Here is a 26381-nt window from a genome sequence, read left to right on the forward strand (position 1 = left end):
TGAGAGCTGACTACTTGGATTGGACAGGTGCTGAATTTTTATTGTCTCCCTCCAGAGGCATGGCCAACTCTGGTGGACCATAAGGATCAACCTGCAAGGGAGATAATTCATGTATTAACAAATGCTCTGTCATTCCAAATCCAGTGCAATATGTATATCGTTAATTGATTATTAAAATAAAGTCCTTTTATCTTAAAAATCTTTTCATCTATGTACAATGTATAATTAAGGTTATGTAAAGATGTATATAACATGAATACTTTTTGCATAAATTCATTAGAAAATTAACCTTACAATACCAATCACCATCTTAAATATGTTCTCGATATTATGAACATGATTTTTAGCCGTGCAGAGTTGTAATAAGAGTAAGTTGATCAAATATCATAATTATCCTTAAAGACAATATTTAACAAAAAATTTTCCCTCACAGTAAATTCATTTAAATGATCAGAACCTAAGACAAAATCCACACAAAGAATGAATCAAAATGTAAAATCATCACATCAAAAAGGGGGAAATATAGGTCACTGTGACTTTTAGTGAATATTGTGTTGTCAAAAAGAAATAACTTTAGCCCAAAATATAAATAAAATACCAAAGGTATTTCATGAAGAAGATGCAGTGACCATAGACAGATACTCACTGAATGCAAACACTTCATGCTACTCTTTTAACAATGTTCTAGGGCATTAAATCCCAGGAGGGTAGTATATATACTCACATAAACCTTGGGGTTGGGCTGTGCCTCAACCACAAAATCTGTTCCCTGAGGACCATACTCCTTACGTGCACGTGCCCAGTTGGCCTTAATTTCAACTCCATCCAAGGAGGAAAGTGGACGGACAAATGGTTTTCCTCCAGACACACATAATAGTTCATCACGATTTATTTCATCAAAATCTACTATCTGAAATTTAAAAAAAAATTGCTGTTAGTTATCTGGCAATGTGTCCAACAGTGTATAATGTGTGAAAGCCAGTCTGCGTTTAGTGCTGTTTCAGTAGAACTGACAACCAACGCTAAAACACAGCCTTGTAGTAAGTTCCCTACACCGAGGTCAGCATTTATAATCTGCTAAAAAACCCCACCCAATTTAGTGATGTTGTTACCATATCTCTCTTACAATAAGTCCATGCTTGGTAATAAGCCCATCCACATCTATAGCAATTAATATAGCAATGTCGACTACTGCCATATTGTACTGTATAGTTTGTAATAATCACAAGGGATTTGATTTCACTCTATTTGATAAAGATAATCAGAAATTTGATACCCAGAAAACATTTTTACAGTGAATCCTGAGTTTATTCGGAGATAAATGTGGTATGGATATGCTTTCATACATAAATCAAATAATAAAATATTTATGTGCAAATAGTTAAGAAAAATAAAGTACTTAAAGAAACAAAATCTACATACAAGTCTGCCTTCCATGTTGTAAAGGTACTTGGCAGGCTGCCACATTCCGAGCCTCAGTTTGGCACTGTCCAATACTTGTTCAATGGTGTCACCCCAGACATATGTTGCCCGTTCTACACTCTCGCCATTAGGGTACACCAACACTCGTTTCTGTAATAACAGTACATTGTCTGACATACAATATCCCCAGATAAACCTCACACTGAGATATAAAACGGGTTAGAAATAGTCAGTCTTGTGAGTGGGGCTAAAGGTGACATTAAGACAGCACTGGAGATAGTTCAAAGTAATCTACAAAATGGGTATGATGTAAGATACTGGTGTGAAAATTCTAAAAAAAATCTTTTTTTGAAAAATTAACCATTATGATCAACATAATACAATTAGGGATTCCACAGTGATGACATAGGGGTTAAAAGGTTGCAATTTATGTGACCTCATTATGACTTGTGTGACCCTTGCATGACCTCTGAGACCATAGTATGATCTATATGACTTACCGTGTTAGGTTGTCTGTACAGGCGACCACTGATGTTCACCAATGGCTTCTTCTTTTCTTTTTGGTTGTTTTTCACTTCAGCCAAATGTGTCTGTCGAAAAAAAAATGTTTACATGATTATACGACACAATATGAAAAAGTACTGTTCAACATATCAAATAAAACTAACCATACGGTAATGGTTTTTAGATTCTTATTTAATAAATAAAGTTGATATTACACATCTTAAGTCCTGATAGAATGTAATTATGGAAAAGTTTTTTACAACAGCTTCCTTAAATTGATGGGCAGAGTCACTACCACTATCTATTATTTACAGACATTACAAGTTACTATGTACTGATGGTTGCTGACTGTTGGTACTATTACATCTAGTGTATGATCTGTGTTGCTATGGTTACCTCTTGTTAATAGTTACTGTGTTGCTATGGCTACCACTAGTTTGTGGACTGTGTTGCTATGGTTACCTCTAGTTTATGGACTGTATTGCTATGGATACCTCTTGTTACATAATATGCTACTATGGTTACCTTAACATCATGGACTGTGTTGCTATGGATACATCTGGTTGCAGACTGTGTTGCTATGTTTATCTCTAGTTTATGGAGTATACTGTTATGGTTACTGTAGTTACCTCCAGTTTATGGACTGTGTCATGCTTCATCTGTTCTTCCACAGTGACGTCCTGCCAGTGACCTTCAATCACAACTGGTTGTTGACTACTACGAGTGGACCGATACTTTCCTGGACTCCTGTCTTCCATTCGCCTCGCTGAAAGGTCAGAAGAACAACAATGTCAAAGGAATTTTTCTGGATTGTTTTGTATTTAGGAAAGAAAGCAACATACATTTGAATGTTACAAGATGGCAGAGGAATATTACCAACAAGTCTTTCAATCAGGCCATTTAAAAAATTAAATCTGCACTGTTTACTATAGTAGATTATATTGCTAGACTATTTAGGCTTGAAAGTCATCATTTTGGGACAAGATTTCAACAGCGTAAATAAAGAGAGGAACTAGAAAACCCTTGTATGCCATCCTCAAAAGCATATAAGTATGACTGCTTAATCAATTTGCAGAAGACTGCTACTATTGTGAAAAAGGAAAACTGCCCCTTAAATCTAGGAAAAATATAACATTATTTCAAGCTCTTGACAGCAACCTTTTATTGCGATATCAACAAATACTTAATGAAAATAATTTCACTTGTAACTTTCAGTTGATAGGACATACCATTCAATATTAAAAAAAACATATTTGATTGTTTCAATCACCCACAAGAAGATTCTTACCTCGCATATTTCGTAAAATGTGTTTTTCGATGTCCAGCTCTAAAGATACAGTGGACCTGAATGCCCTCTTCTTCACCTGGCTCTCCATCTTAGACTCAACTTTCTCTGGCGGGATGAACTCCTTGCCGCTTGACACCCAGACTTCGATTGGGTAGCGCAGAATGACATCCTCTGAAGGAACGGTGACTTGGTTGAGCAGTTTTTGTCGTTCACGGTTCACTTTGTCTGATTCCTGTTGATCGCCTTCTGTTTCACAGAAAAGTTAACCATTAATTAATTCTATATATTAAGAGGACATGTATTCAACAACTTGTGTTCATGATTTCTTTAAAAAAAAGCAATTAACAGTGCATACAGTTTGAATACATAACATAACCACCCCCTCCTCAATTCCTCAACCAATGCCTGAAACTTCAGCAAATGTTTACTTTTTTAAAAAAAATGAATCTTAAGTGAGTTTCCATTTTATATCAATATCCAGAAACAAGTTTCAGTTAAGAATTTTCTTACAGACGGAAACTGTCGAGTTAAAACGAAAACTTTCTGACGTTCTTTGTAAAATTTGTATGATATTGAAACAAATTTAGGTTCTTTTTTATGGCGTAATGTGTTTGGGAAACAGCAGAAGATATGCTTTTCCATATACAAAAGAGTATTATGATGGATTCAATTTGTTCTCAAACTCAATGATGATATCTTTTAATGATAAATTAAAAAACCATAATTTCATGATGTCATAACAAATCAGAAGAACAATATTTCCTATAATTGTTTACAATTCCTACCTGCGGTTTCCGTGTAGAGGGCGCCACCACTTGGACTATCTTGGCCTTCACCTTCTCCTCTCTCCTGCTGTCTAGTTTTGTTTTCAGAATACTCAACTCTCCAGACGCCAGATGCTAAGATGGAGGTTGAAACACCAATATAATTAATGTTAAATGGTGATGGATCTTTCCAGGACATGACCGTCTGCCATTCCTCGTTCAATTCCTTATACAAACTTATCTCTCCCTCTTCCCAGGTAATGAGAAACTTTTTAAACGATCCGCCATCCAGTATTCTTCCATCATATTCTACTCTATTCACACCTTCTTTTTTGTTACGGATAGCAGACTTAGCATTGTTGTTTGTTCCGATGACAACTTCATACATTTTTTTGTCCTTTTCATCCGAATCTTCTTCCATTAATGCAATGTGGGCATCATTACAGGCGCGTACTTCAAACATGAAATGCTTATCTTGCCCCAGTTCGTAGTTGTGGTCGCTGAGTTTGGTGTAGGTGTAGTTGATACCACTCTGTATCTTGGTGCGGAGAGTGATCGTTTTAATTTCATCTTCTTCCTCCTCCTCTTGAATGGGCTCTGGTTGTTTATTTTCAATTGTTCTTTGTGGAGGTTGTTGTGTTTCGTCCTCATTTTCTTCTTCCATTTTCCTTTCCTGTCCGTCAGAGCCTGTTAAAAAATTAAGAAATCGTAAAAACAGAATTTATTTTTTATTTTTGCTAATCCACATCACAAGCAGTAATCTGTACCATGAGTTGACCTGGAAGGTCACAAAACTGATGACATACCCTACAATTACTGATGACATACCCTACAATTACTGATGACATCAAACACAGCAAGTTCTGATGACATTATATACAACAACTTCAACTGTAACTGATAGTAATTCTGATAATAACCACTAGATTTTTACCTGCCATGATCTTCTGCAGCTGGTCAGCCATTAGTGATGTGTAGTTATTGATGGCCCAGTCCTTTAGGTCATCAATTTCTAGCACCATTGTACCATCCTCAGTGAAAATCTTCTGTGCAGCATTGGCCATACCAAGTTTATATGTACATTGTCCCAGGATCTATAGTAAGAAAAATCACACTTGAAACCAATTTTGTTTAACCAGCTTCTTCCATCTCTTTAAGAATTATGTTCTTTATCTCCGTTCCTATCCTCAAGTTTGAATCGCAATTTACAAATTTTCAACAAGTTTCTCCAAAATAAACTGTCGTAAAATTTTTCATTTTTGTGGTGAGGTTATTTTCATTGATTTTGTGAGTACTCTTAATTGATGATTTCATGTATCCATGAACTGTTAAAGTAAAGTAATGTATGGAAGATTGAGTCCCACCAAAAATACATGATTTCATAGTATGTGGTATATCTATATGGTTTTTTAAGGGCTTTCCGATAGAATCTGTATTTTTCACTTCAATGAAGCTGTGGATGGTTTTAATAGGATCACAAATCTTAAATCCTGCAGTATCTATCAAAATTTCACAAAATTTAGACATTTCTGATAATTGATTGGAAAATTAATTGGTGCCATGGTACCTGAATGACTTACTCCCTCGATACAGACGGTGAAGGTAGTTAACGACTTACCCCCTCTATACTGGAGCCACAGATAAGTTTGCCCTGATGCAGGCGACCTTCTCCATTTTTGTACGCCATTATTTTCATTGTTATAGGTGTCTTGGCGACTGAGATCTCCTTAGCAATGGTACGGACACTTGTCTCCTCACGGAGCTTCGTTAGTGTGTCCTCCCAGTTTTCTAATGTTAGTTCTGCCTCATGTTCTGACAGATCTACTTTTCCGTTCAACACACGGAAACTTCCAATTTGCTGTAGTTTTAGTTTCTTAGCTACAAAAATAATCGTAAAACCTTTTTGGATGTTTTTGCTATTTCTAACACAAGAATAATGATGTTTGCATGTAGAGTTTGTCCTCAGAAAATATCTACCAGGTACATGATTATTTGTATGCTTAAGGTATATTTGAAAATTTAAGATCCAAGGTGTTGAATGTCAAAACTAATCGCATTACAGTTTTTACTTACATCTAAACATACTTCCATGATTTAACAATTTCTTTCACTATACTATTTTTTATTTTTCCCAAGAGCAACATATATGAAAGGGATTATATCAAAGAATCCATGAACAATGCATAATATTCTTGCAAATATCAATTTCTTAGGTTTAATATCTTCACAAATATTTTCTTGATACACTTTAAACAGAGTGTACTTTAGTTTTACATTATAATGATTCCCTGACTAAAGGTGTATTTGTTTTTCATGTGAATTGTCCTACCTTCTCCCATAGCACATGAAAATTCAGTGTTTTCACGGATCTTCTGCAGTTTGTAGCGCCCTCTCATGGCACGAGCACATGAAGTACACACTCGGATTTCTTTAATGTGTTGACGATCTGTAGGGGTTGCCATGGGAACCTCTGCAACGTACCCCTGTAAAAATGGCAATAATGGCAAAATTTACAAATAAATAAATAATGAAAAATAATTAATAAATTTTCAAACATTTTTTTTCTGTGTTTAATCTTTCAAGAATGAAAATTGAAACATAAGAAAATCTTGTGAGACATAAAAAAGTAGATTGATAAAAAATTGTTCAAATTTGATTCATTCTAGAAATGTCAAATTTTGATTTGGTTTCAAACATATGATATTACTGTATGCTGGGAAATGTTTGTCCCCATTTTATTTTCACCTTTTTCATCCAGGAATAGGGAGGGCAAATATAAGATATGGGCAAACATTTGTAACACTTACATAAACCTTTTATATAATCCTCAGAGGATGAAATGATCGTGACATGAATTCACATATAATGCTACACAGGCAAAAATAACCTGGGGTGAAAAAGCCCAGTACACAGTATGTGCTTCAGGAATAAGTTTCAAAGTGACTGAAGGAAGAGGTTCCTTTGATTAATTTTTTGCCAACCAAGATTTTAATTTTTTTTAACATAAACAATCCTGGAAATCTTCTCTGATGAGCTATTTCATCAAAAAAACATCTACAATGATTTCAGTGACTGACAAAATTAAAAAAGAGGAAGACAAAACTTAAATAAAACATTTTATCAATTTAAATCCATTTAACAATTGTTGATAAGATGGCTGACTTACAGGCTGGTCAATCTCGGTCTCCTGCGCAATGGAGTAGGTACAAACATCAGCTTTGTTTGCAGCAGTTATTTCTGAAATGTTTACAAAAAATATGACTATCTTATGAAAAGGACTTTAAGATAAACAAGATTTTTTTTTGAATATTGTTGAAGTTGAAGTCATATCTTCATTTTATCCAAATTTATTTAGGAATATTGTATAACCGTATTTTTTGTGGGGATCAAATTTTCTTGTTTTACAAAAGAAACATTTGGATTTTCATTGGCACTTTTTTGTCGATTTTGTGGATAATCTTTCACGCAAAATCCACTATAATCCATATCAATTATGATAAATTCATCATTTCATGGTCATATAAATTCATGCATTTAGACTAACCACAGATTCAATGAAAATAACAATTGTGCAGTAATGATACACTTAATTTATTTGGCAAAGAATTGACTGACAGATTTATGTTGTAAAACATAAAATGTGATTAAGAAAATAAATATTTTATCAATACTTTACTGATTTCCTAATAGACATATTGCCAAATATTCATCATAGATTATAATAAATAATTTAAAACGATATAAAAACAAATACTTCATTAAAAATTATTTGATCATTTATTTGAATTATTTAAGAAAATGTTTCCGACCAAGTAAATCATAAACCGGTACAATAATTTTTTCCATTGAACTTTATTCACAGATATAAAAAAATTCTAAGTTAAAACATTTTCTGGTTTCTTTACCTTTGTCATAGCGATTGGTTTTGAAGGCATGGATGTGCCCTGTTTCAGCATCATAGTGCCATCGCTGGTGAGACTTTCCATACATGTTGGTTTTACGTTGCTGAATGGTCACTGCACATCCTGAGTAGGTCAGCGTTCGTCCTTCCTCATCCTCTGAGAACGGTTCATTGGCCGGTAGTGAAACAGTCAGCACTGTCCTCTGTCCATGTTTTGATCGTATTTCTCTGTAATATCGAAAATATAAAATTAAGATGGATTTGAATCTAAAACAAAGGAATTCTGTTAACTGTTTTGAAATCTGCTAACTATTTGTAAAAAAAAATCAAATAATTTAAAAATATATTTCTCCTGCAAGAAGCCCTTGAAACTTATACTGTATTTCTGACTCAAAGTTTGGGTGGACTTTTTACTAGGCACTGAAAAAATCATTCGTTAGTAAGGTATGGTAAGCAGAAACAGACTATAGCTGATATCAAGTGATAGGAAACTGACTATAATGAAGCCAGGCTTTTGATCTTTTATCCAGTTTTTTTATAGGCAGCTGACAGAAATTCTGCTTACCCATTTTCTCTCATGATGAAACGTTGATGGATGTCATCAGGGCGACGTTTAACAAGTGTCACCTGACTGATGCGTCCTTCTTGCTCCTGGACACCTAAGACAAGGTTACGATTTGACTGGCAGGCAATGTAACCATCCTCAAACACAAATCGCTGGAGTGTATCCCTCGAGACTTTTGGGGTTGGAGCTGGCCTTAAAAATGATAAAATAAAAATATTAAACAAGGAATATGAATTTGAGAGATTCATTTTCGAAAACTATCATGAATTTTTTCTAGAATTACTTCAACAATAATTATGGAAAACTTACTTGTAACGCTCATACATCTCACGGTCTGTGTACTTATTTGCTTCAGGATCATCGTCAAGGTTACCGTTATCAACATTGACAAGTCGTTCCCAGGGCCACTTGAGCTGGTTTAGGCGTTGTTCTGATCTCTCATGAGCTATCTCATGGGCACTCCTGAGTAAAACAAATATTGATTGATGATGTAAATGGTGCAGGAGTTTAGTATGTCAATTGTCTGATATGTTAAGTACAATCTGAAAATCTGTCAGAGAGACCACCCCTGTTAAAAGGCCATCTGTGTAAAGACACCGCTTTAAAAAATTCAGGAAAAAAACTTTATGCTATCAACTGATTAAACTTCCCTGACCTCTTCATAGTTACTGAATGGTGAGAACTAATTCCTGTTGAAGTTTATTGTTAAACGTATATGGATTTGAAAAAAAGTGCAATATTTTGATGGTAGTTAAACTTTTACATAACCTACTACCTAAATAAACACACTTTAAATAATGTAAATCAAATAATGTAATTTGCATGTAAAGAATTTAGACAAATTTACCAGAGTCAACAATAACTTGAAATGAAAAAGTAACCAAATTTAAATTTAAAAAATGAACATTTCGAACAATGAGTTAACAATAAACAACAATAAAATACATGCTGTCATTAAAACAATATAAAATAATTTAAAAAATATAAATATATAAGTACTTATTTAATACATTTTCCATACAATTTCCTAGAGATTTTCAGTTGGTTTATAAAGATGATTTTGACATTGAAATTAAGCCTAATACAAACTCTGGCTAGTATACTCACTGTGCACCAAAGTCTAGAGATGTACGGAGCTCATTGTCCGTTACATTACTAGCGGCATCTGATCCTGCCTTGGATGAACGAGCATTGGAAGCTTTACTGTGTGCTTTGGATGCCTTGGATGACCGACTTTTGGTATCAAATTTATCATCATCATCTTGGTCATCCATTCCTGATCGCCATTGTTGATTGACAATGATAGGGTTACCGGACACAAGGTTACCCTCAACCTCCAAAACATAATCTGAAGGAGAAAAAATGTAAGTTCAAACATCAGTGTAATCTGTGCATTTGTTTTGTGCTGAAATTTAGTTTGATATTGTGTGTACAGAGGACATGAAATAAGGTAGGTCCAGTTATTTTCATATTCTTCACTTGTAAACAATGGATGCTATCAAACCTTTAACAATCATTTGATCACTAAATCATTGTGGCTTGTATTTTGATAACCTGATCACTCACTTTCTGGGTTGCGGAGAGCACAGTACTGACGGATCTTGGCTACATCTTGGGACAGCTGTGACAAGAGGAATCGACGTTGTTGCTCCGCTTTGGTCAATTTTGGGTCAGACCATGCCTCCCCACAAGACACATACACGATGTCATCTCGCTTCAGACGGGTCAGACTGAAGTGCTCGTTGCCATGCTGGTCAAACAGTCGACGGGCAGCAAACGGCATATCAAGCAGACTTGTACAGTGGTCCAGGAACTGAATGACATAAAGATGTAATTTGAAGGAAACAGCAGGTTTATCTCCCTTATTGAAGTAGGCCAGACAGAATTCATCACATAACTGGTTTATGCAGTATGAGTTATTTTAGAAATATATGAAAAATACTGAAAACTTCGACAGAATATTCTCTAGCTCTGGCTCTTGTTAAAGTTTAGAATGAAAAATAAATACTGGGTTTACTTCTGATAATCATGACAATTACAAAATTTATGAGACACTTCACCATCCCAACAGGTATTTACCAACAAAATTTGGCAAGTGTAGGTTGTAAAGTATAGAAAATGTACCCCAGGTTAAGAACACCTAATATGTGATGACAGAAAGCCATAATTATTCAGAAAGTTGAGTACAATATTCTATGTAAGTATTGTACATGTATCTAAGATATCATGAGATGATCTCACATGACTAAATTTGCAAATTGTACAGGAAAGCATATATTAAAAATTATCAATGTTTCTTAGAAAATTGCAGAGGGACCAACAGATTTGTGAACTAAAAGACAAACTTTCAGTGTTGCAAGGGGACTAATTAATGAAATAATTTTGAAAAACAGTAATTGATCTACCATGGCAAGTTCTAACTCCTCTTTCCCGTGTGAGACCTCCTCGTCCTCTGGCTGTGCTTCCTGACTTCCCTTCTGTTGACTCTTGTCTCCTTTCTCAGATCGCAGGTCCTTCACCATCTGTAAATTTTATTTTCAATAACTTAAACATTGTAATTGTCTGTATTTTTTGAGGAATTCTTATTTTTGCAACTTTTGGGTGTGAAATGAATTTGCAGAAACTAGATATTTCAAAAATACTGTAAAATCGTATATTTTTGTAGCGTTCATGATATTTTCCAAAAGACACTATTAAGTGTACTCTTGATTTTTTGGCTAAATTTAAATAAATAAATATACTTAATAAATTAACCTTTTAAAAGTTTGCGGACATAGAAATTTGTGGATAGAAAAGTACCCAGGAAGTCAATAATAGTAAACCCCGAATAAAATCAATGACATTATAGTAACGTTAATAAAGACAATCATCTTGTGGCTCATGAAGTTCAGGATAAACAAATCCATTCTGCTAAAAACTTTCAATAAAATTGTGAAAATTTGAACCAACGGAAACGGCAACCTCTACAGTAACAGGGAAAAAATGTTAAGTAAAATAGGATTATTACTTTTGCTTAATTAATACAAAATAATCTGAACAACATTGATGATGATACAAACAATGATTTGCAATATACAATGCGGATTCATTTTTGTCAAAAAATAAAGACTTCATGTACAAATAAAGTACTGAAAAACGACAAAATGCAACACATTTCAGCATAAATACCTCCCTCTCCCCTTCCAAATTTTGGTATGCCTCTTTTTGTCTGCATACATTACAGATTTCTGTGAGGTTTTGAAAAAAAATTACTATACACCAGAAAAAAAGTGTCTCTTTCCTTCAGAAAGTTGTGATTGATTTCAGTCTAGATTGTGTACCTACATTGGTGAGATTTGGTCCCACAACTGGTATGGCTTTACGAAGGTCTTGTTCTCCGTTCTTCAGGCACATCAGGCGTAGAGGGGTCACTGATGACAATATCATAACCATCATTTTATTTTTGGTGAATAATAATAATAACAATAATACATGTTAAGTCAAAGGCTTATCTAACACATGGTCCTCTCGTTAGTAAAATTACATATCAATGGGTTAGTAAAAACAACATGAGGCAAGTCATTAAAACAGTTTAAATATCAATGAAAAGAATAAAAACAAAGATGAAAACAAGTTTGAGGCGTAATCACAATTCATTCAATGAAAATGATAAAAATGAAATATTCATTGATCGTAAACCAAATTATCAGGGGGCATAGCAATGCTTTTTCATCAAATTATTTCTTAATCTAATAGGATGAAATTATATTCTATTTCATAATCTGAAAATGTTCATACTTCCTGACAAGTTATTTTTTCCAGAACTCTTGTGAAGTGGAGGTGCATTAGGTATGATGTATCCTTCCATTGGCCAATCGTAATCCTGGAGAACAGAAGCACGACATGTTATACCCAGATGATCTGATAGTCAATGATTAGCAGATTGTAAGGAAAGTTCCACCCAAATCTTCTCTCATATCAAGCTCCTTTATATATTTATTGTAGCGTAATTGATAAAATTGTTGGCATAGTACAACTTCTCTGAGAATTTCTGTTGTAACAACTTTATCCACTGTGCATTTGTTTCTCAAAGTTATAACAAAATTGTCTACTATACCAATTATCAATTTAAAGAAATTTCATTAAAAAAAAATTAACATTTCCATAAAGAATTTCAAAGATATTCCATGGAAACTTTTCAATATTGACCTCAAAAGATACCTTAATTCCTTTGAAAAAAAATCTATTTGTTAATCAGGTATCAGACAGTATATATTCTTTCTTTGTATACCTCGTTCTTGAAGTAAGTTTTGTACCTATTTACATACATCTTTAGTCAAAGATAGAATGTTATAGCTTTCAAACAGATATTTCACTGCATCAACCACACTATTTTTCAATAAAACAAAGCATTACAATGCTTTAACACTCTAATAAAATCAACTAGTTTTTGGTATGAAAGGTCCCTGTCTGTGTTCCCTATAGGTTCGCGGTACTGACCTCATTGAGAGATCCATCCTCACGAGCTGGCCAGGAGTAAGCTTGTTTGTTCCATTCCTGGTTTGATGCTTCATTGAACTTCCACTGGCCCAGGTTGTCAAATCGTTCTTGTTTCAGAGCAAATCTGTGATAAATATTGTCATCCAAATGATTTCTGACATGAAGCAAATATCAATCTAATTTACAAGCTTAATAGTTGGTATTGTATATTCCTGATAATATCATATTGTATATTCCTGATAATATCATATTGTATATTCCTGATAATATCATATCAAATATTCATAAGAGAAAAATGTGATATAATGCAAAATTGATACCAAAATATTTTGGTTTTTTTTTATTTTTGAAAAATTTGAGAAAAATTTAGTTTGAGAAATCGATGTGCTTCATCCAAGTAACATTTATGAAAAAGAAAATATTATAGTTATCTCCTACTTCATAATGAAACCTTAAAATTGAAATTTCTTAATTTTTATGAGTCACTGCTGTTATAATGCGTCTTGTAACAGTTCAATATTATTGGCATTGTTGATGCTAGAAATATACTTTTCTTTCTTCACTTTTTTACCTTTGAAAGCTGGCCTCTTTTTTTGAGGTGAGTTTGTCCATTAGGACAAGGTAAACTCGAACACCTGAGGACACACCCTCAATAGGTACATATGCTTCCTCATCTCCCATTTTGTGACCAGTGTAGGTCACTACAAGGTCAGGGTGAGCCTACAAAATAACAGTGTTAAAACATTTCAGGTCAGTTTGGACATCTCTGGCATAATTTAGGAGCATACACTGATGTTTTTGTAGACAAGGAAAATCACTGGATCTGAGTGATTTAATGCTCCTACACAATCGTGATCAGAATAGATTGATCTTCAATTTTCTTCCATAAGTATTTCCACCTGTTGCTCAGATATGACTAGATTGTTTTTCTCTACACAGAATCTGGTATTTTATCCTATGATAAGTCTATGTCTGGTAATAAGCCCACCCACATCTATTGCAATTTCAGTAGAAATGTTTAAACACCACATGTCATGTCCCCAACTCCTAGATCAAGAGGTCATTGGTTCATTTAAACGTACAACAATGGCCACCGAAAACTAAGTATAAACCTTAGTGGTATGATGCTATCGTGAAAATAAGAACCAAATCTGTTAAGGGATTCATGATAATCCTTTGTACACAGCTTTGTATACGATGCATTCATAGGCAATGATTACCATACATCCCCATTATGTACTGTAGAATCATTCATTTCTGTGGGGGATTTCATTGCTTTGTCATAAACCCATTCTTTCAATGTGACAAGATATGGGTTGACCTCTCATGTTTAGATAAAAAGAGTTTGATGACATGATATTAAAAGCTCTATCGAGTGCATAAGATGAATATCTTGGAAAACAGGACCATATCAGCCCTGGGTCTATGACCAAAATGATATGAGAGAGCACACTAGCTAGCTCCATTAAAGAAGTAGTATCAAAAATCTACCTGATTGGAAATGGTTGCATCTGGATTAAATTTCCACTGTTGGTAGATGTTGCCACTTGTAGCTTTCTGCATATTGATGACGAAGCCTGATGATGTTCCTTCCTTCTCGGAGATGTTGAATTCGACCCGCGTATCCGACACTGCCAGACACAGATTGGGCATTCCCTTATTGTAGATGTAGCCACGCTGTAGACAAAATAGAGTATATGATTGTTCAAAAGGCATATAAGGAAAGTAATTTTCTTGACAAAATATATAACGAAATTGATCATAATTACATTTTGAAATAATTTCTGACTTTAATTATCAATAAAACCAATTATATCAATAAACAGGCTAATATTTCCAGGATTGACTTAATGGTTTCAAAGTGATTGTAACATAAAAAAAAATCTGAAATATTTCAAGAAGTAGTTTAAGCCTGTCTACTATAAATGTGCTTCAGATTAGCAATATTTATTCTTTGTTACTTTGGGTCTAAATCAGTTTCAAACTGTATAATTGCAAATATTTTTTGACAAGCCAAGCAGAGACACTTTATGCTTTAGTATACATATCTATGTAGCTTACTATGCAAAATCTCTTGGTTATCAATTTACATTTTAAGAAGCAGACTTTATCTGCGTTCTGGAGGAAATCACGAAAAAAAATTGATGTCCATTTGGTACAATGGTAACGGCTTTTATCCTGGTGATTGTTATGCTGTTACATAATTAATGTGGTACAACAAAGAAATATTGAACTCATCCAAACCTAGCAAATTCTGTTTGGATAATGTGAATCTTTACCTTAGATATGACCCAAACTTGCGCCTCCATTGGCCACAAGCTTTTGTCCTTCTTCACCTTTTGGGTGATGACAGCTTCTGGATACAGAACAATACTCTTGTCTTTCTGTAAAAGTCATCAGAAATAATACCATACAGAAAGGCAAAATACTCTCTACACCATTATTACTTTCTCAATACATAACATACTTCGTGTATAATGCTATATAATCAAACCTGTTTTAAGGCCACTAAAGGGAGCAGTTTGGTCTTTATAGACAGGTAGCCTTTATATGAATGTTAAATTACTATGAATCGTATTAGTTCAGGATTCAAAACAAGTGTTTTTTACAGAGATGGTATTTGTAAAATTATGACTTTCATATAAAGGTTCAGTTACTACAGGTATTTATTCTATTACTTCAGGAACCAAATCAAGTGGCCTTTATACAGAGGTGATGTTATAGACAGTTTTTTTTTATGAGAGAATAATGAAACAACATTGGACAAGCATCTTAATGTATTGTAATATATACACATATATGGGTAAGCTTTCAAATCAAGCATATTGTTATTGTTTTTAACCTGGTGTAGATTTGGAAATGAATGTGCTTATGCTTAAATCTTGTGTTTGCAAACATGTTTCTCTATAGAAAATTATACGTCTTTTTTTTTCGTTTGATAAGAGAGAGTTAAGAGGATATTTTACATTTTGAAGAGTAAAAATATTGAATTTTTGAACCTTGTGAATTAGTTTTGACTTTAAAAATCTTAAACTTAATCTTAAATCTTTAAAACTGACCTTGGCCTGTATGTAATGACTGGCCTGACTCAGTTCGGACGTAGGTATAAGGTCATCCTTAATATGCTGGATCATAACTGGATCTCGCATCTTCTCATATGCCTCACTAGGATAGCTGGCATGTGCCTCAAAGTCACGATGGCTGTCCAAACAAAAAATTGTGAATTTAAATCAAAAGAATAATGTATTGTTACATCTTTATAATACTTTATAAAATACCTTTTTTTGTGTTTGACCATTTCAGCTACTGTTAATATTTGCAAGAAGCACAGTTTTAACAACAACTTACAAAATATTAATGAATATATAGAATTGAACAATCACAATACAATACTGGTAACATTTAAACTCCCAGAGGAATGCTTTTTCTCTTTATCATTTCATTTTGACTTTTCATTGAATTTCACATGCCCTTGTCTAATCTGACCTTGGAGTAGTATGACAAATTGTCTAATATGACATCTGACCTCCTGCCTTATATGACACCTGACCTCCTGCCTAATATGACACCTGACCTCCTGCCTAATATGACACCTGACCTCCTGCCTAATATGACACCTGAATATTCTGATATCCTGTCTAATCTGATCACCTATACTCTGTTACTTCACACAGCCATACTTAGAATAGCCAACACACAGATAAAACAAACTGAAGTAAACTTTCAACAGGAATGTCTAAACTAGACAATATTAACCCCTCATCTCTATTCAACACTACTTTCCCTAGCTCATACCTTTTAAAGTGTTCCAGAGATTCAAGGTTTGCTTCTCTAGAAATTCCATTCACATCTCCCAGGTCATAGCCTTTGGCTCTGTCAAAGGTGGCTTGAAGGCAATATACTGTAATGAAAGCATGTAAAGTCAAAAAGGCTACCTATATGGCAATCTAGACATAATTCAAAACCGTTCTTCTTCATCCACTTACTATAACGACCAAAGGCCAGAATTTTCACATCCAAGAATTTACTGATGTTGGTTGAAGAGGGAGCACAGAGACATTCTTATCTTATATTTGTAACAGAGGTCATTATTTGTGTCAATGCCTGCATGGAGATTCGAACCCAGAACCTTTGTCTTCGTAGACATAATTTTATGGTTAAGCTGAAGAGAAGATCTTCCCAGCTGAGCAATATATTGTGGTGAGTGTTTAGTGTGGTTACATACTTCAGGAAATACCTTTTCCTTGTTACACACTTACTTTATGTTGTGCTTAGTATTATTTCAGAGTCCCTCAATGGGTGCAAATGTAACACAGGTCTTTATTCATTCCAATATCTCCGTCAGGATTTGAAAACCCATGACTCTGGCAAACTAGTCTGATGCTCAATCAGTCAAGCTAAAATGATCTTCCTAGCCAAGCAAGACATTGCAGTTGGTATTTTTTGATAAAATAAAAGTTTTATATTATTAAAGTTTGCATGATATACTTACAGAACGGAGTTACAAAAGGTTCCCCAAAGGACACCCATATCTCCTGGTCATATTCAAGTTTCAAAATATCATTGATTTCATTTCCATATTTATCAAATATCCGGCGAGCCACTGGGGTCAATTTGGGATTGACAGGGTTACTGAAGACACGATTGGTTGACAGGTCATCAAGGAGACGTTGTAATTGACGTTTTCGTCCTGACTTGTCAGAACCTGTTCCCTTCAAAGCATCAGCAATATTGAAAAAGAACTGCTGTCCTTCCCCATAGAATCCATTTTCGAAGACCTGGAACATGTATTTGATGACTTGTTGATGGTGTAATGACAATATCACCCATATAATATTACTCAGGAAATAAGACCATGCCGGGTAATAAGCCCACTAATATATTGCTAATCAGTAAACATACAAACTGATGCTTTGTTGTTGTCCTGTTAAAAAAACTCTAAAATTATAGTTATATATTAATGTAAGCAAAAAAAAAAACAATTTTGTTTTTAATTGTCCCGTAATAAGCCGAAAAATATTATAACTTTTTTATTTTTATAAATTTTTTTACAAATGGTTATACCTCTGCATGTGATTATTTTTTTTAAACATCACCCAAACTGCCAATATCATTAATACTTCGTTGTAGATTCTGACCTTTAGTCGTAGTCCCTTCCTGCCCACTAGTTTGTGGTCAAATGAAAATTCCTGGATATGACTCATACGGTAGTTTGCTCCTTCAGTCTGAAGCAGAGAGTGATAAATGATATTATATGAAAACCTTGAACTCTTTGTTAAAAAACTGTACTAATTAAAAGGAATTACTAAAACATATTTCTGTAACTATGGTAACACAGCACTCTAAAGTAATCATGAATATGAATGTCAAACTCACAAAATTGTTGCATACTTTCTCTTTTACATAAACAGAGTTATAAAAGAAAATAAAAATATTATCGAACATTTCAGTTCATATTCTGGTTTGATGAAACAAAAGTAAGCTTTCTAATGGATTGTGAAACTATAGTAATCTGGACCGTGAGTATTTCAACACCCTGTCCAGTCCAACATCACTGTGTTTTCTAGAGAAAACTTCACATTAATAACACTTGTAAAGAAAACTTCACATTAATACACACTTGTAAATTCTGTATAATTCTGTACAGCCTGTATGATATAACCAGTATTGTCTACAAGGAATCAGATTACAGAGTCTTCAGTCTACAATATATCTTACCTCCTCTTTGATCTTGACTTCCTCAATGGCTGCTATTTTGGACTTGAGACTGGACAGGGTCACTTTTAGCTGAGATATTTCTTTTTCTGCCTGAAAATTCAATGTGACGAAAAATTCTGAGATTTTCAAGTGGAATATTTCTCTATCTGAAAAAATCAAAACAGAAAAAAATACAGAGAATTGTGTTGCTTCATTGAAAAGTTGATATGTAAAATGTTTTACCAGTTCAAATGTGGTGTAGAGTTCTTCCTCACTCATAGATAAGATAGCAGTGATCGAGATGGTTTCTTTCTGTCCCTGCATCGCGTAGTTGATCTGTAACATCAAACAATCATGTCTACAATCACATGTACTGATAATTCTGTGGAAGTGTTTAGGGATGTATGTATTCCACCAAAATGGTATAATGATAGAGCAATCCTATTTCTTTGAAAAAAACTGCCAATTTACTCTTTCACCCCTAATGACCAAATATGGACTTGACCAATAGAGAAGATGGATTTGTCCACAATAATTATTCAGGTGTGCAAGAGTTTGAACAATATTCTTTGGAAAGTTATAGGTGTAATTTTCTTAGTGTATTTCACAAAGTGGAATTCTTTAGAATGTGGAATAAAGCATAGAAATGAAACAAAAGCTTCACTTTGTTACTCGTACCTCAGTTTTGTATCGTTCAGCATCTTTTAGACGGTCTGTGAGAACCTGTTTGATGCTCCGAATGTAATGAAGTGTTGCTGTGGCACTGAAGGACTCTCCAACAGAGACCCAGACAGGACCCAATATGGCTGTCCCACCAGGCTGAAGGCAGTCGTCAAGGACTGGAGCTAGATAATAACAAAATGAAATGATATTAGTCAGGAAGAAAAACAAAGATCTGTTGGACACAAATAATTATGAAAATCATGCAGTTACTTAAATTTTTATTTTGTTTGGCCTAAATGAAACTTTTGGAAAAATTTGTCAATTTTCGGGGATGGTGGGAGTTGGGGGTGTGGGGAGGGGGAGGGATATCCTTACTCCAGCCTGTAGTCATCATGCATTTGATATCTGTATAAGTTGTTGTATATCAGCTTCTAGACATCACAATATTGAAGCAGTCTTCATCATTCTATCCTACAGTACCTAGGTAAGCATAGGGAGCTGAAACTTTTCCTTTGTTTAACCCAAATTAAAGGGTGGGCTTACTACTGGAAAATTAAGATTACTGTATTTCTACTGAAAAGAAATAGATATGGATGGGCTTATCGCCAGGTATGGGCTTATTGCTGGATCAATTTGTCTGTTTAAGGTTTTAAGATGAAGGACTTACTCTGAGTCAGGTGTGTAATTTCATTTCCTTCCCAATCATACACAACCTTAGCGTGACTTCTCAGGTCCAGCTTTCCGGTGCAGGATACCAGAAACTGCAACATTCAAACCAACAAATGTATCTCCAATGCACAAACACAAATATCTATATAAAGTTTTACTATGTTACATCCAGAGGGAACATCTGAAAAAATTATTACTGCAAATTATTTAACTTTTGTGAGTCATTTATTTCTTTTGAAAATTTTACTGCAACAGTAAAACTTTCCATCTTTGTTACGAAGATCATTACTGCCAAGCATTCAATTTAGTTCTACCTGGTTCATGAACATTGTGAGGAGACACAATCACAAATTAACAGTATTATTTCTCTGAACAATATATATTTACATATATTACAGACACTCTCTACAGTAAGAATATCAAAGCGATACATACATCATCCAGTTTGTTGAGGTCAGCTACCACCTCCACCGGTTCTGTAGACATGCCATTCCTGTAGACAATGATCCTGATACGTCGCTTCTCTGTCAGTGCCCTGTAATTCACAGCCATGTTACAGTACAGTCAGAAGACCTTTATCACATTCAGTTTGGAATACCGTGAAATTTATCAAACAAATTTATACTTTCTCCGTAAAATCAACCTTTTGGTCACCATTCATATTCAGCAGTAGGCTAATGTCTGGTAATAAGCCCACCCATATTTGTAAGTGTTCATTAGAATTATCAACAAATGTAAACAGTGTTTCTTCCATGACTTGGGATGGGACATTTTTGAAAATTGGTGAATTGGGAAGAAAAATTTCATGATCACATCACAAATTTTGGAAATTTGACTTAGATATGAAATAATTTCAATTCGGAAAGAAGACCATTATAAGTCCTTAAAAACCCTCAAAAACACCCTGACTATATTATTGTCCCCTGTTAAGCCCATCCCCTAAATTGGAGTCAGCAGTAGCAAGCTTATCCTCTTTGCTTATTGCCGGAAAAATACTTTAAGCACAAAAATGATTTCTTGGTTGATGTCTAGTATCAATCTTACTTCATGCGCTTGGACATCTTGGATGTCCTGGTTCTGATATGACCATCCTCTGGTATAAGGACTCCAGACAATGTCCATTTGGCTCCTTGACTAATTATCATGTTTCCTAGAAACAAAGAATAATGTTATGATGTAGCATGCATCAAAGGCACTGATACAGATGTAAACTAATTCATTTTCACAGCTATTAATTTTCAAGATTTCACTATCCTCTACTAATTTATGATAAAATATTTTCACAAACCTTAGAACATACAGTTTTGATTGTCAAACTCTGTGAAAATAAATCATCCACAAATATGTATTGATTTACAGTAACAGTTTTAGTCACAGACTCACTTTTACACCCCATAACTAATTCCAAACTGTAACAGACAGAAATGATGCCCCCCTATCAAAAAATTCATTTCCAGTTTTAATATCATTGACAATGAAAAATACCTTTATATACATCAAACCCCAATCAAATCAATGGATTTATGTGTAAATAGAAAACTGACACATCCAGCTTAATGTAAGTGTCAGAAAAATTTGATAACCTTTTTGCAATACAGAAGTGTGGAGGTTGTTTTTATTGTAGTTCTTTTTTTTTCAGCTTCACCAAATGTTTCTAACAAAAAGAAAATATTCTTTACAAAACTCATGAAACCATGTATGGATTTCAATTTTTTTACTTAGTTTCAACGCATTCATTTCACTACATCATTTCATCTTGGAAAATTGTGACAAAAAGAACTCCTTGAAAATAACAACATTTACTGTAATAGAATAGGTGATGCAATCATTCACATTTAATGTTAAAAATCTTACTTTTTATATTTTTGTATGGATCTTTGTAATTTTCACCAGTTGATACAAACACTTCACCATCTAATGGAATATCCCTTGGATCTGTCACCTCAACACCATCCTCCAAAAAAATACGACGAGCAGCAAAGGGAAGTCCCAGCTTGTCAGTACACATCTCCAAGAACTGTAATTATATCATATTTAAACATTATAAAGTTACAATTAAAAAAAATTGTATTTTTATACTCTTCTAAAATGAGAAATATCTTCATCATTTCTTAGCATTTTTCCTTTCTCAACATATTAAAGAAGATTTGCTGTTTTGCTATTTTGCCACCATTTCAAAGTAAAGACACTACTATACATAAAAACATATATTCATATTGTTTGTTCAGCAAAATATCAGCATCATTATAAGAGATTGACATTGGGTAATATTTTTGAAAGAGGTAAATTCAGTGAAGTTGTTGAGGAAAAAGGTCCAATGTTTAGCTACAGAAGAGGTGGCAAATATAACACATACACATGACATTTTTTTTGGAGATATAAGTTACAAGAATTTTTTATTTTTGATAAAAAAACCATATTACAAAAAAAAAGGTTAATGTACATAATCCCAATGCAGAAAGTTAACACAGCTTACAATAAAAAAATCTACCTTATCTCATTACAATTACAATTTAATATTTTGTTGTGATAAATAAACACAGCTTACAATTTTAACTGTAGGTGCTGCCACTCTGATGAAGTTTTCCCGGCTGCCATTTTTAAATGCTGTGACTCTGATGGTGGTTGGCTGCTTTTTATACTGAGATTTTATACGACGTCCTGGAATGTAACAATTAATAAACATAACTAAAACTCCGACAGTATACTACCAGTATTATTCTGGTCTTTGGCACATGTTTCCTGTAATAATCTTATAGGGCTTTTTTGAGGACTTTTTGGGTCAATAATGAACCCCATTCCCAACTGAAATTAATTATAAATTTAATAAGCCAAATTCACAAAATATGCAATTTACTCCTAAAAATTATTACCAATTCAAAAATTTTCTTCCTAAAATGAGACAAAAATGCCCACCCCACCCCCTCCCCACAACCAAAACCATTGAAAACATCTTATACATGTATAACCAGAGTTGACATTTTAAACAAATTGTCCTATTGTTTATTCATTATAATGACCATAACAGGCAGTACATACTGAGTCTGTAGAAGAATGATTGATGAACGAAGCCATTACATTTTAGTAAAAGTTGTTTGAATGGTAATTACCCTTCCTTGAGTGTAAAAAAAATAACTGGTATATTCATACACACATAGAAAATCTAAGTTAGAATGACTATTGGACAAAGCTTATATTTACAATGTTATAATTTCGTACTAGTTTCTTAAATGGTAATTAACTCCCCTGGTCTGCAATAGCATGTATGAATTCATATACCATAGCACATGCTTAAGCGTCAATGTTTCAAGGTAAAAACCAAAGAGTAGACACAGGCACTGTGCCAAGATGACCAACCAAAACACTATATTTTTGTGGTATGATAATAGACAATATTCTTACAAAATATGAAATCAAATATAACATCATGGCATGATTTACATATTTTTAGACAGCAGATTTCTTAACTACTACACTTCCCCAGAAAATTGATGTTCATCAGTAAGACAAGACCTAGTAACAAGACGAGTCACAAAGACAGAAAACCTGTAACTAACCAACCAATCTCAACTTCAGAAAAACCACAACAGCGATGGTGATGTGCATAAATATATTTGACATTATTCTAGTACTTACCAGTTAAGGCAGATACTGGTCTCATAGCTGAGTAACCACGGCGACCGTAAAGCCAGGAAATGCTGGAGGTCCCAGACAATGGTCTAGATCGTCCACTGATAAAGAAAAAATTGAATGACTTCAAAAATGAAAGAAGTTTGTTTGAATACAACTTTGAATTTCAATGTGTCCCGTTTCGAATATAACTTATTTATCTCCTGTAATAAGCCCTGGAAGCCAATACATCACCTTAGACTCAGGACTGGGCTTATTATAGGGACATTATATAACATTTGTTGGTACTTCGATTGCAGATGGGCTTATTTCAGGATAAATTTGGTAGTTACAAGTACACATGAACAGAATTTGGTTTTTTTCATTATGGATATATAAATATGACACTTTGGATAACATATGCAAAGCATTATGCACATTCTTGGATCAAAAGCAACAAGAACAAGAAGAGAAAAAAATATTATACAATGGTACCTTCTTTGTCTGACTGGGGCACTTTCTGGACGACCTTTTCTGTGTACAGAGGATCTTGGAGTAGCAGGGTCCCATAGGGTGGGGTCAGCGATAAACTTGGCATCAATCTTAGGTTTATGAGAATGTCCTGATGGAGGTCTGCTGCTGGATGTTGCAGAGGCTGGACGTCTTTTTGTAATGTATCCATAGTCAGAGTGAGGCAACTTCTGGACATATGGTGACGTTGGGACACTGTACAGAAAACAAATGATGGCATTTAGACAACAGTCAATATTTATTTGAACAGTTGCATAGGGGCACATAAATAATGTGTTGTGAATACATTTTATGTAAAATATTCATCTAAGTATTTTAAAATCATATATTTAAACAAGAGGCCCATGGGCCTTAATGGTCATCTGACAAAAAATACAAGATTTCAACTTGAGAAGAAATCGAAAATGTGTTTTCAAGATGGTGGCCATTGCGGCCATGTTGGATTTCGGACCAACTCAAAATTAACAGACTTTGGTCAGGATCATGTCACGATCATTTCAGGTAAGTTTTAGCTCAATGAGACATGTAGAACTTGAATAGAAGTTGAAAATGTTTACGACAGACAACGGACAAAAGGCGATCGCAATAGGTCATCAGACCCTTCAGTCAGATGACCTAAAAGTAAATTAATGAACAAACAAAACAAATGAATAACTCACTCTCTGCTTTTCTTCATCTCTCCTTTTGCTTTTCGGAGCTCTTCCAGATATTGTGCAATGAGCAGATCCTCGTAGCTGACCATGTCAGTATTTGCCTTGCTGTACAGCAAGTTTGATGTGGTCTGGGCTGGCAGCCGTGGCCGCCCAGAGTCACCTTGCTCATGGCGACGGTGAGGCATCACAACCTATTGAATAAATAAAATGAAAACATTGATACAGGGTTTTTTTTCAATGGTTTTGAGGAAGCAAACTGATGAATTAAGAGGGAAATTTGCAGGAATATACCTGGTATTGCATTGTGAATCTGGCTTAAATAATGACATTTTAATTGGAAATGAGACCTATTATTGTTCCCAAAAATTCTAAAAATAGCAATGTTATAACCTATAATATATTATTTATTGTCTTTCCTTGGTCCATGAATCATTAATCAATTGGGAATAACATTAAACTTACTCCATTTAATTCATTATAAACTAGTGTTTCTGTATGTCATAAAAAACCAAATGACCAATGCCATATCAAGTGGTAAGGAATCATAAGAGATTGTCTGTTAAAAATAAAAACTGACTATTATGTACAGGACTGGGAATGGTTATTTAAAAGATTCCCTTACATTCTTTGATGGTAACTTGTTAAATTTCAAAACTTTCTGGATTTTTTTTATAATTATTTTAGTTTTGTAGTGGATGGCAAAAGATCAGAATTTAAGAGAGTAAGTAGAATGGGTAAAGTATGGAGAGAAAATTGAGAGAAAGAGAAGAGGGATGGAGTACAGATGATGTCAAGCTGTCAACTGTCCTGGTTTGTTCTATGGCCTGTATTACTATATATTTGGAGTCAACTCCTTCTACCTAAACACTTGGCTATATCATGATAACATGTTCTAGCATGGTGTACCAACATGGTCCAAGGGAAAAACAGCAGAAAGAGACAGAAGTCATAGTCTAAGACTAAGAAGAAATTTGGTAAAAATGTAAAATGTTCTAGTCCAGCTGATCAAATGATAAGTATTGTGTTACTGGTCTTCAAGGTCTCTTGAAAACTGATACACTTGTTCTATCTGGTCTCTTTCAAAATTGTAGTCTTAAATCTTCTCTATGTACAAACAGGGATGGTTTCCATGCCAGGTGGCAATTGGCACACTGGACACCATTTTATGTCCCATTCCATGGACTGGATATTAATAGATTCAAGTTGAGTTGGTAGTTAAGAAACAAAAATGAAAATATGTGTGTGGGCTCACTGTGCAACTTTCTGGTTATCAGTTGTATAGTGATTTACATACATCACAAAAGAGAGTCAGCTACTGTGGAAACCTTTGGGAAATGTTGCTCATATGCATATTTATTTTGTTATCATCACAAAAATTGGTGACCTAAGTGGGATAACAGAACTCAATGTCATTATTTGGGAGTATTCTCCGTCCCTTGTTGGCTATATTAGTATCCGATACTACTAATGCACAGTATTATATGATAGGCATTTATGCAGTCTACAGATCGAGGCACTAACAGGCGGAACCTGTCCGGATTAATCTGCATTGCATCTAATCGAGTATCAAGACCCCATATCCACACTTAAAGCCAAAACCAATAACTGATTATATAAATACAAATAAGCATATCCC

General features: G+C 34.2%; 1 protein-coding gene across 1 annotated transcript; it reads right to left on the bottom strand.

Moving 5' to 3' along the window:
• Positions 1–10: 10 nt before the first annotated feature.
• On the bottom strand, positions 11–24930 carry LOC132554243 (doublecortin domain-containing protein 1-like). The gene is made up of 37 exons (XM_060218553.1): positions 24752–24930; positions 24057–24287; positions 23589–23683; positions 22501–22613; positions 21807–21969; positions 20997–21102; positions 20388–20487; positions 19951–20044; positions 19299–19465; positions 18864–18956; positions 18642–18731; positions 18062–18148; positions 17416–17701; positions 16719–16824; positions 15983–16124; positions 15203–15307; positions 14415–14600; positions 13495–13643; positions 12924–13047; positions 12222–12306; positions 11769–11854; positions 10011–10257; positions 9552–9792; positions 8754–8906; positions 8445–8636; positions 7884–8107; positions 7145–7215; positions 6308–6461; positions 5597–5856; positions 4913–5072; positions 4000–4665; positions 3215–3460; positions 2556–2692; positions 1923–2012; positions 1423–1572; positions 725–910; positions 11–91 (listed from the first exon to the last, which is right to left on the bottom strand). The coding sequence occupies exons 1-37, from the start codon at positions 24928–24930 to the stop codon at positions 11–13; spliced, it is 6045 nt and encodes a 2014-aa protein (XP_060074536.1).
• Between the last annotated feature and the right edge of the window lie 1451 nt (positions 24931–26381).

This window comes from Ylistrum balloti, unplaced genomic scaffold (genome assembly GCF_031769215.1).
Source record: "Ylistrum balloti isolate Yb309-2 unplaced genomic scaffold, AGI_CSIRO_Ybal_v1 Utg369640, whole genome shotgun sequence".
In the NCBI taxonomy this organism is placed as follows: Eukaryota; Metazoa; Mollusca; class Bivalvia; order Pectinida; family Pectinidae; genus Ylistrum; species Ylistrum balloti.

Bases quoted from the DNA above. Each gene is read 5' to 3' on its own strand.
- LOC132554243 (XM_060218553.1), bottom strand. From the start codon at position 24,930: ATGCCTCACCGTCGCCATGAGCAAGGTGACTCTGGGCGGCCACGGCTG. The intron at 8,907-9,551 runs GTGAGTATACTA...TGTTTTACTCAG, and splicing joins TCTCTAGACTTTGGTGCACA to GAGTGCCCATGAGATAGCTC. The intron at 2,693-3,214 runs GTAAGAATCTTC...CTGACCTTTCAG, and splicing joins CATTTTACGAAATATGCGAG to CGAGGCGAATGGAAGACAGG.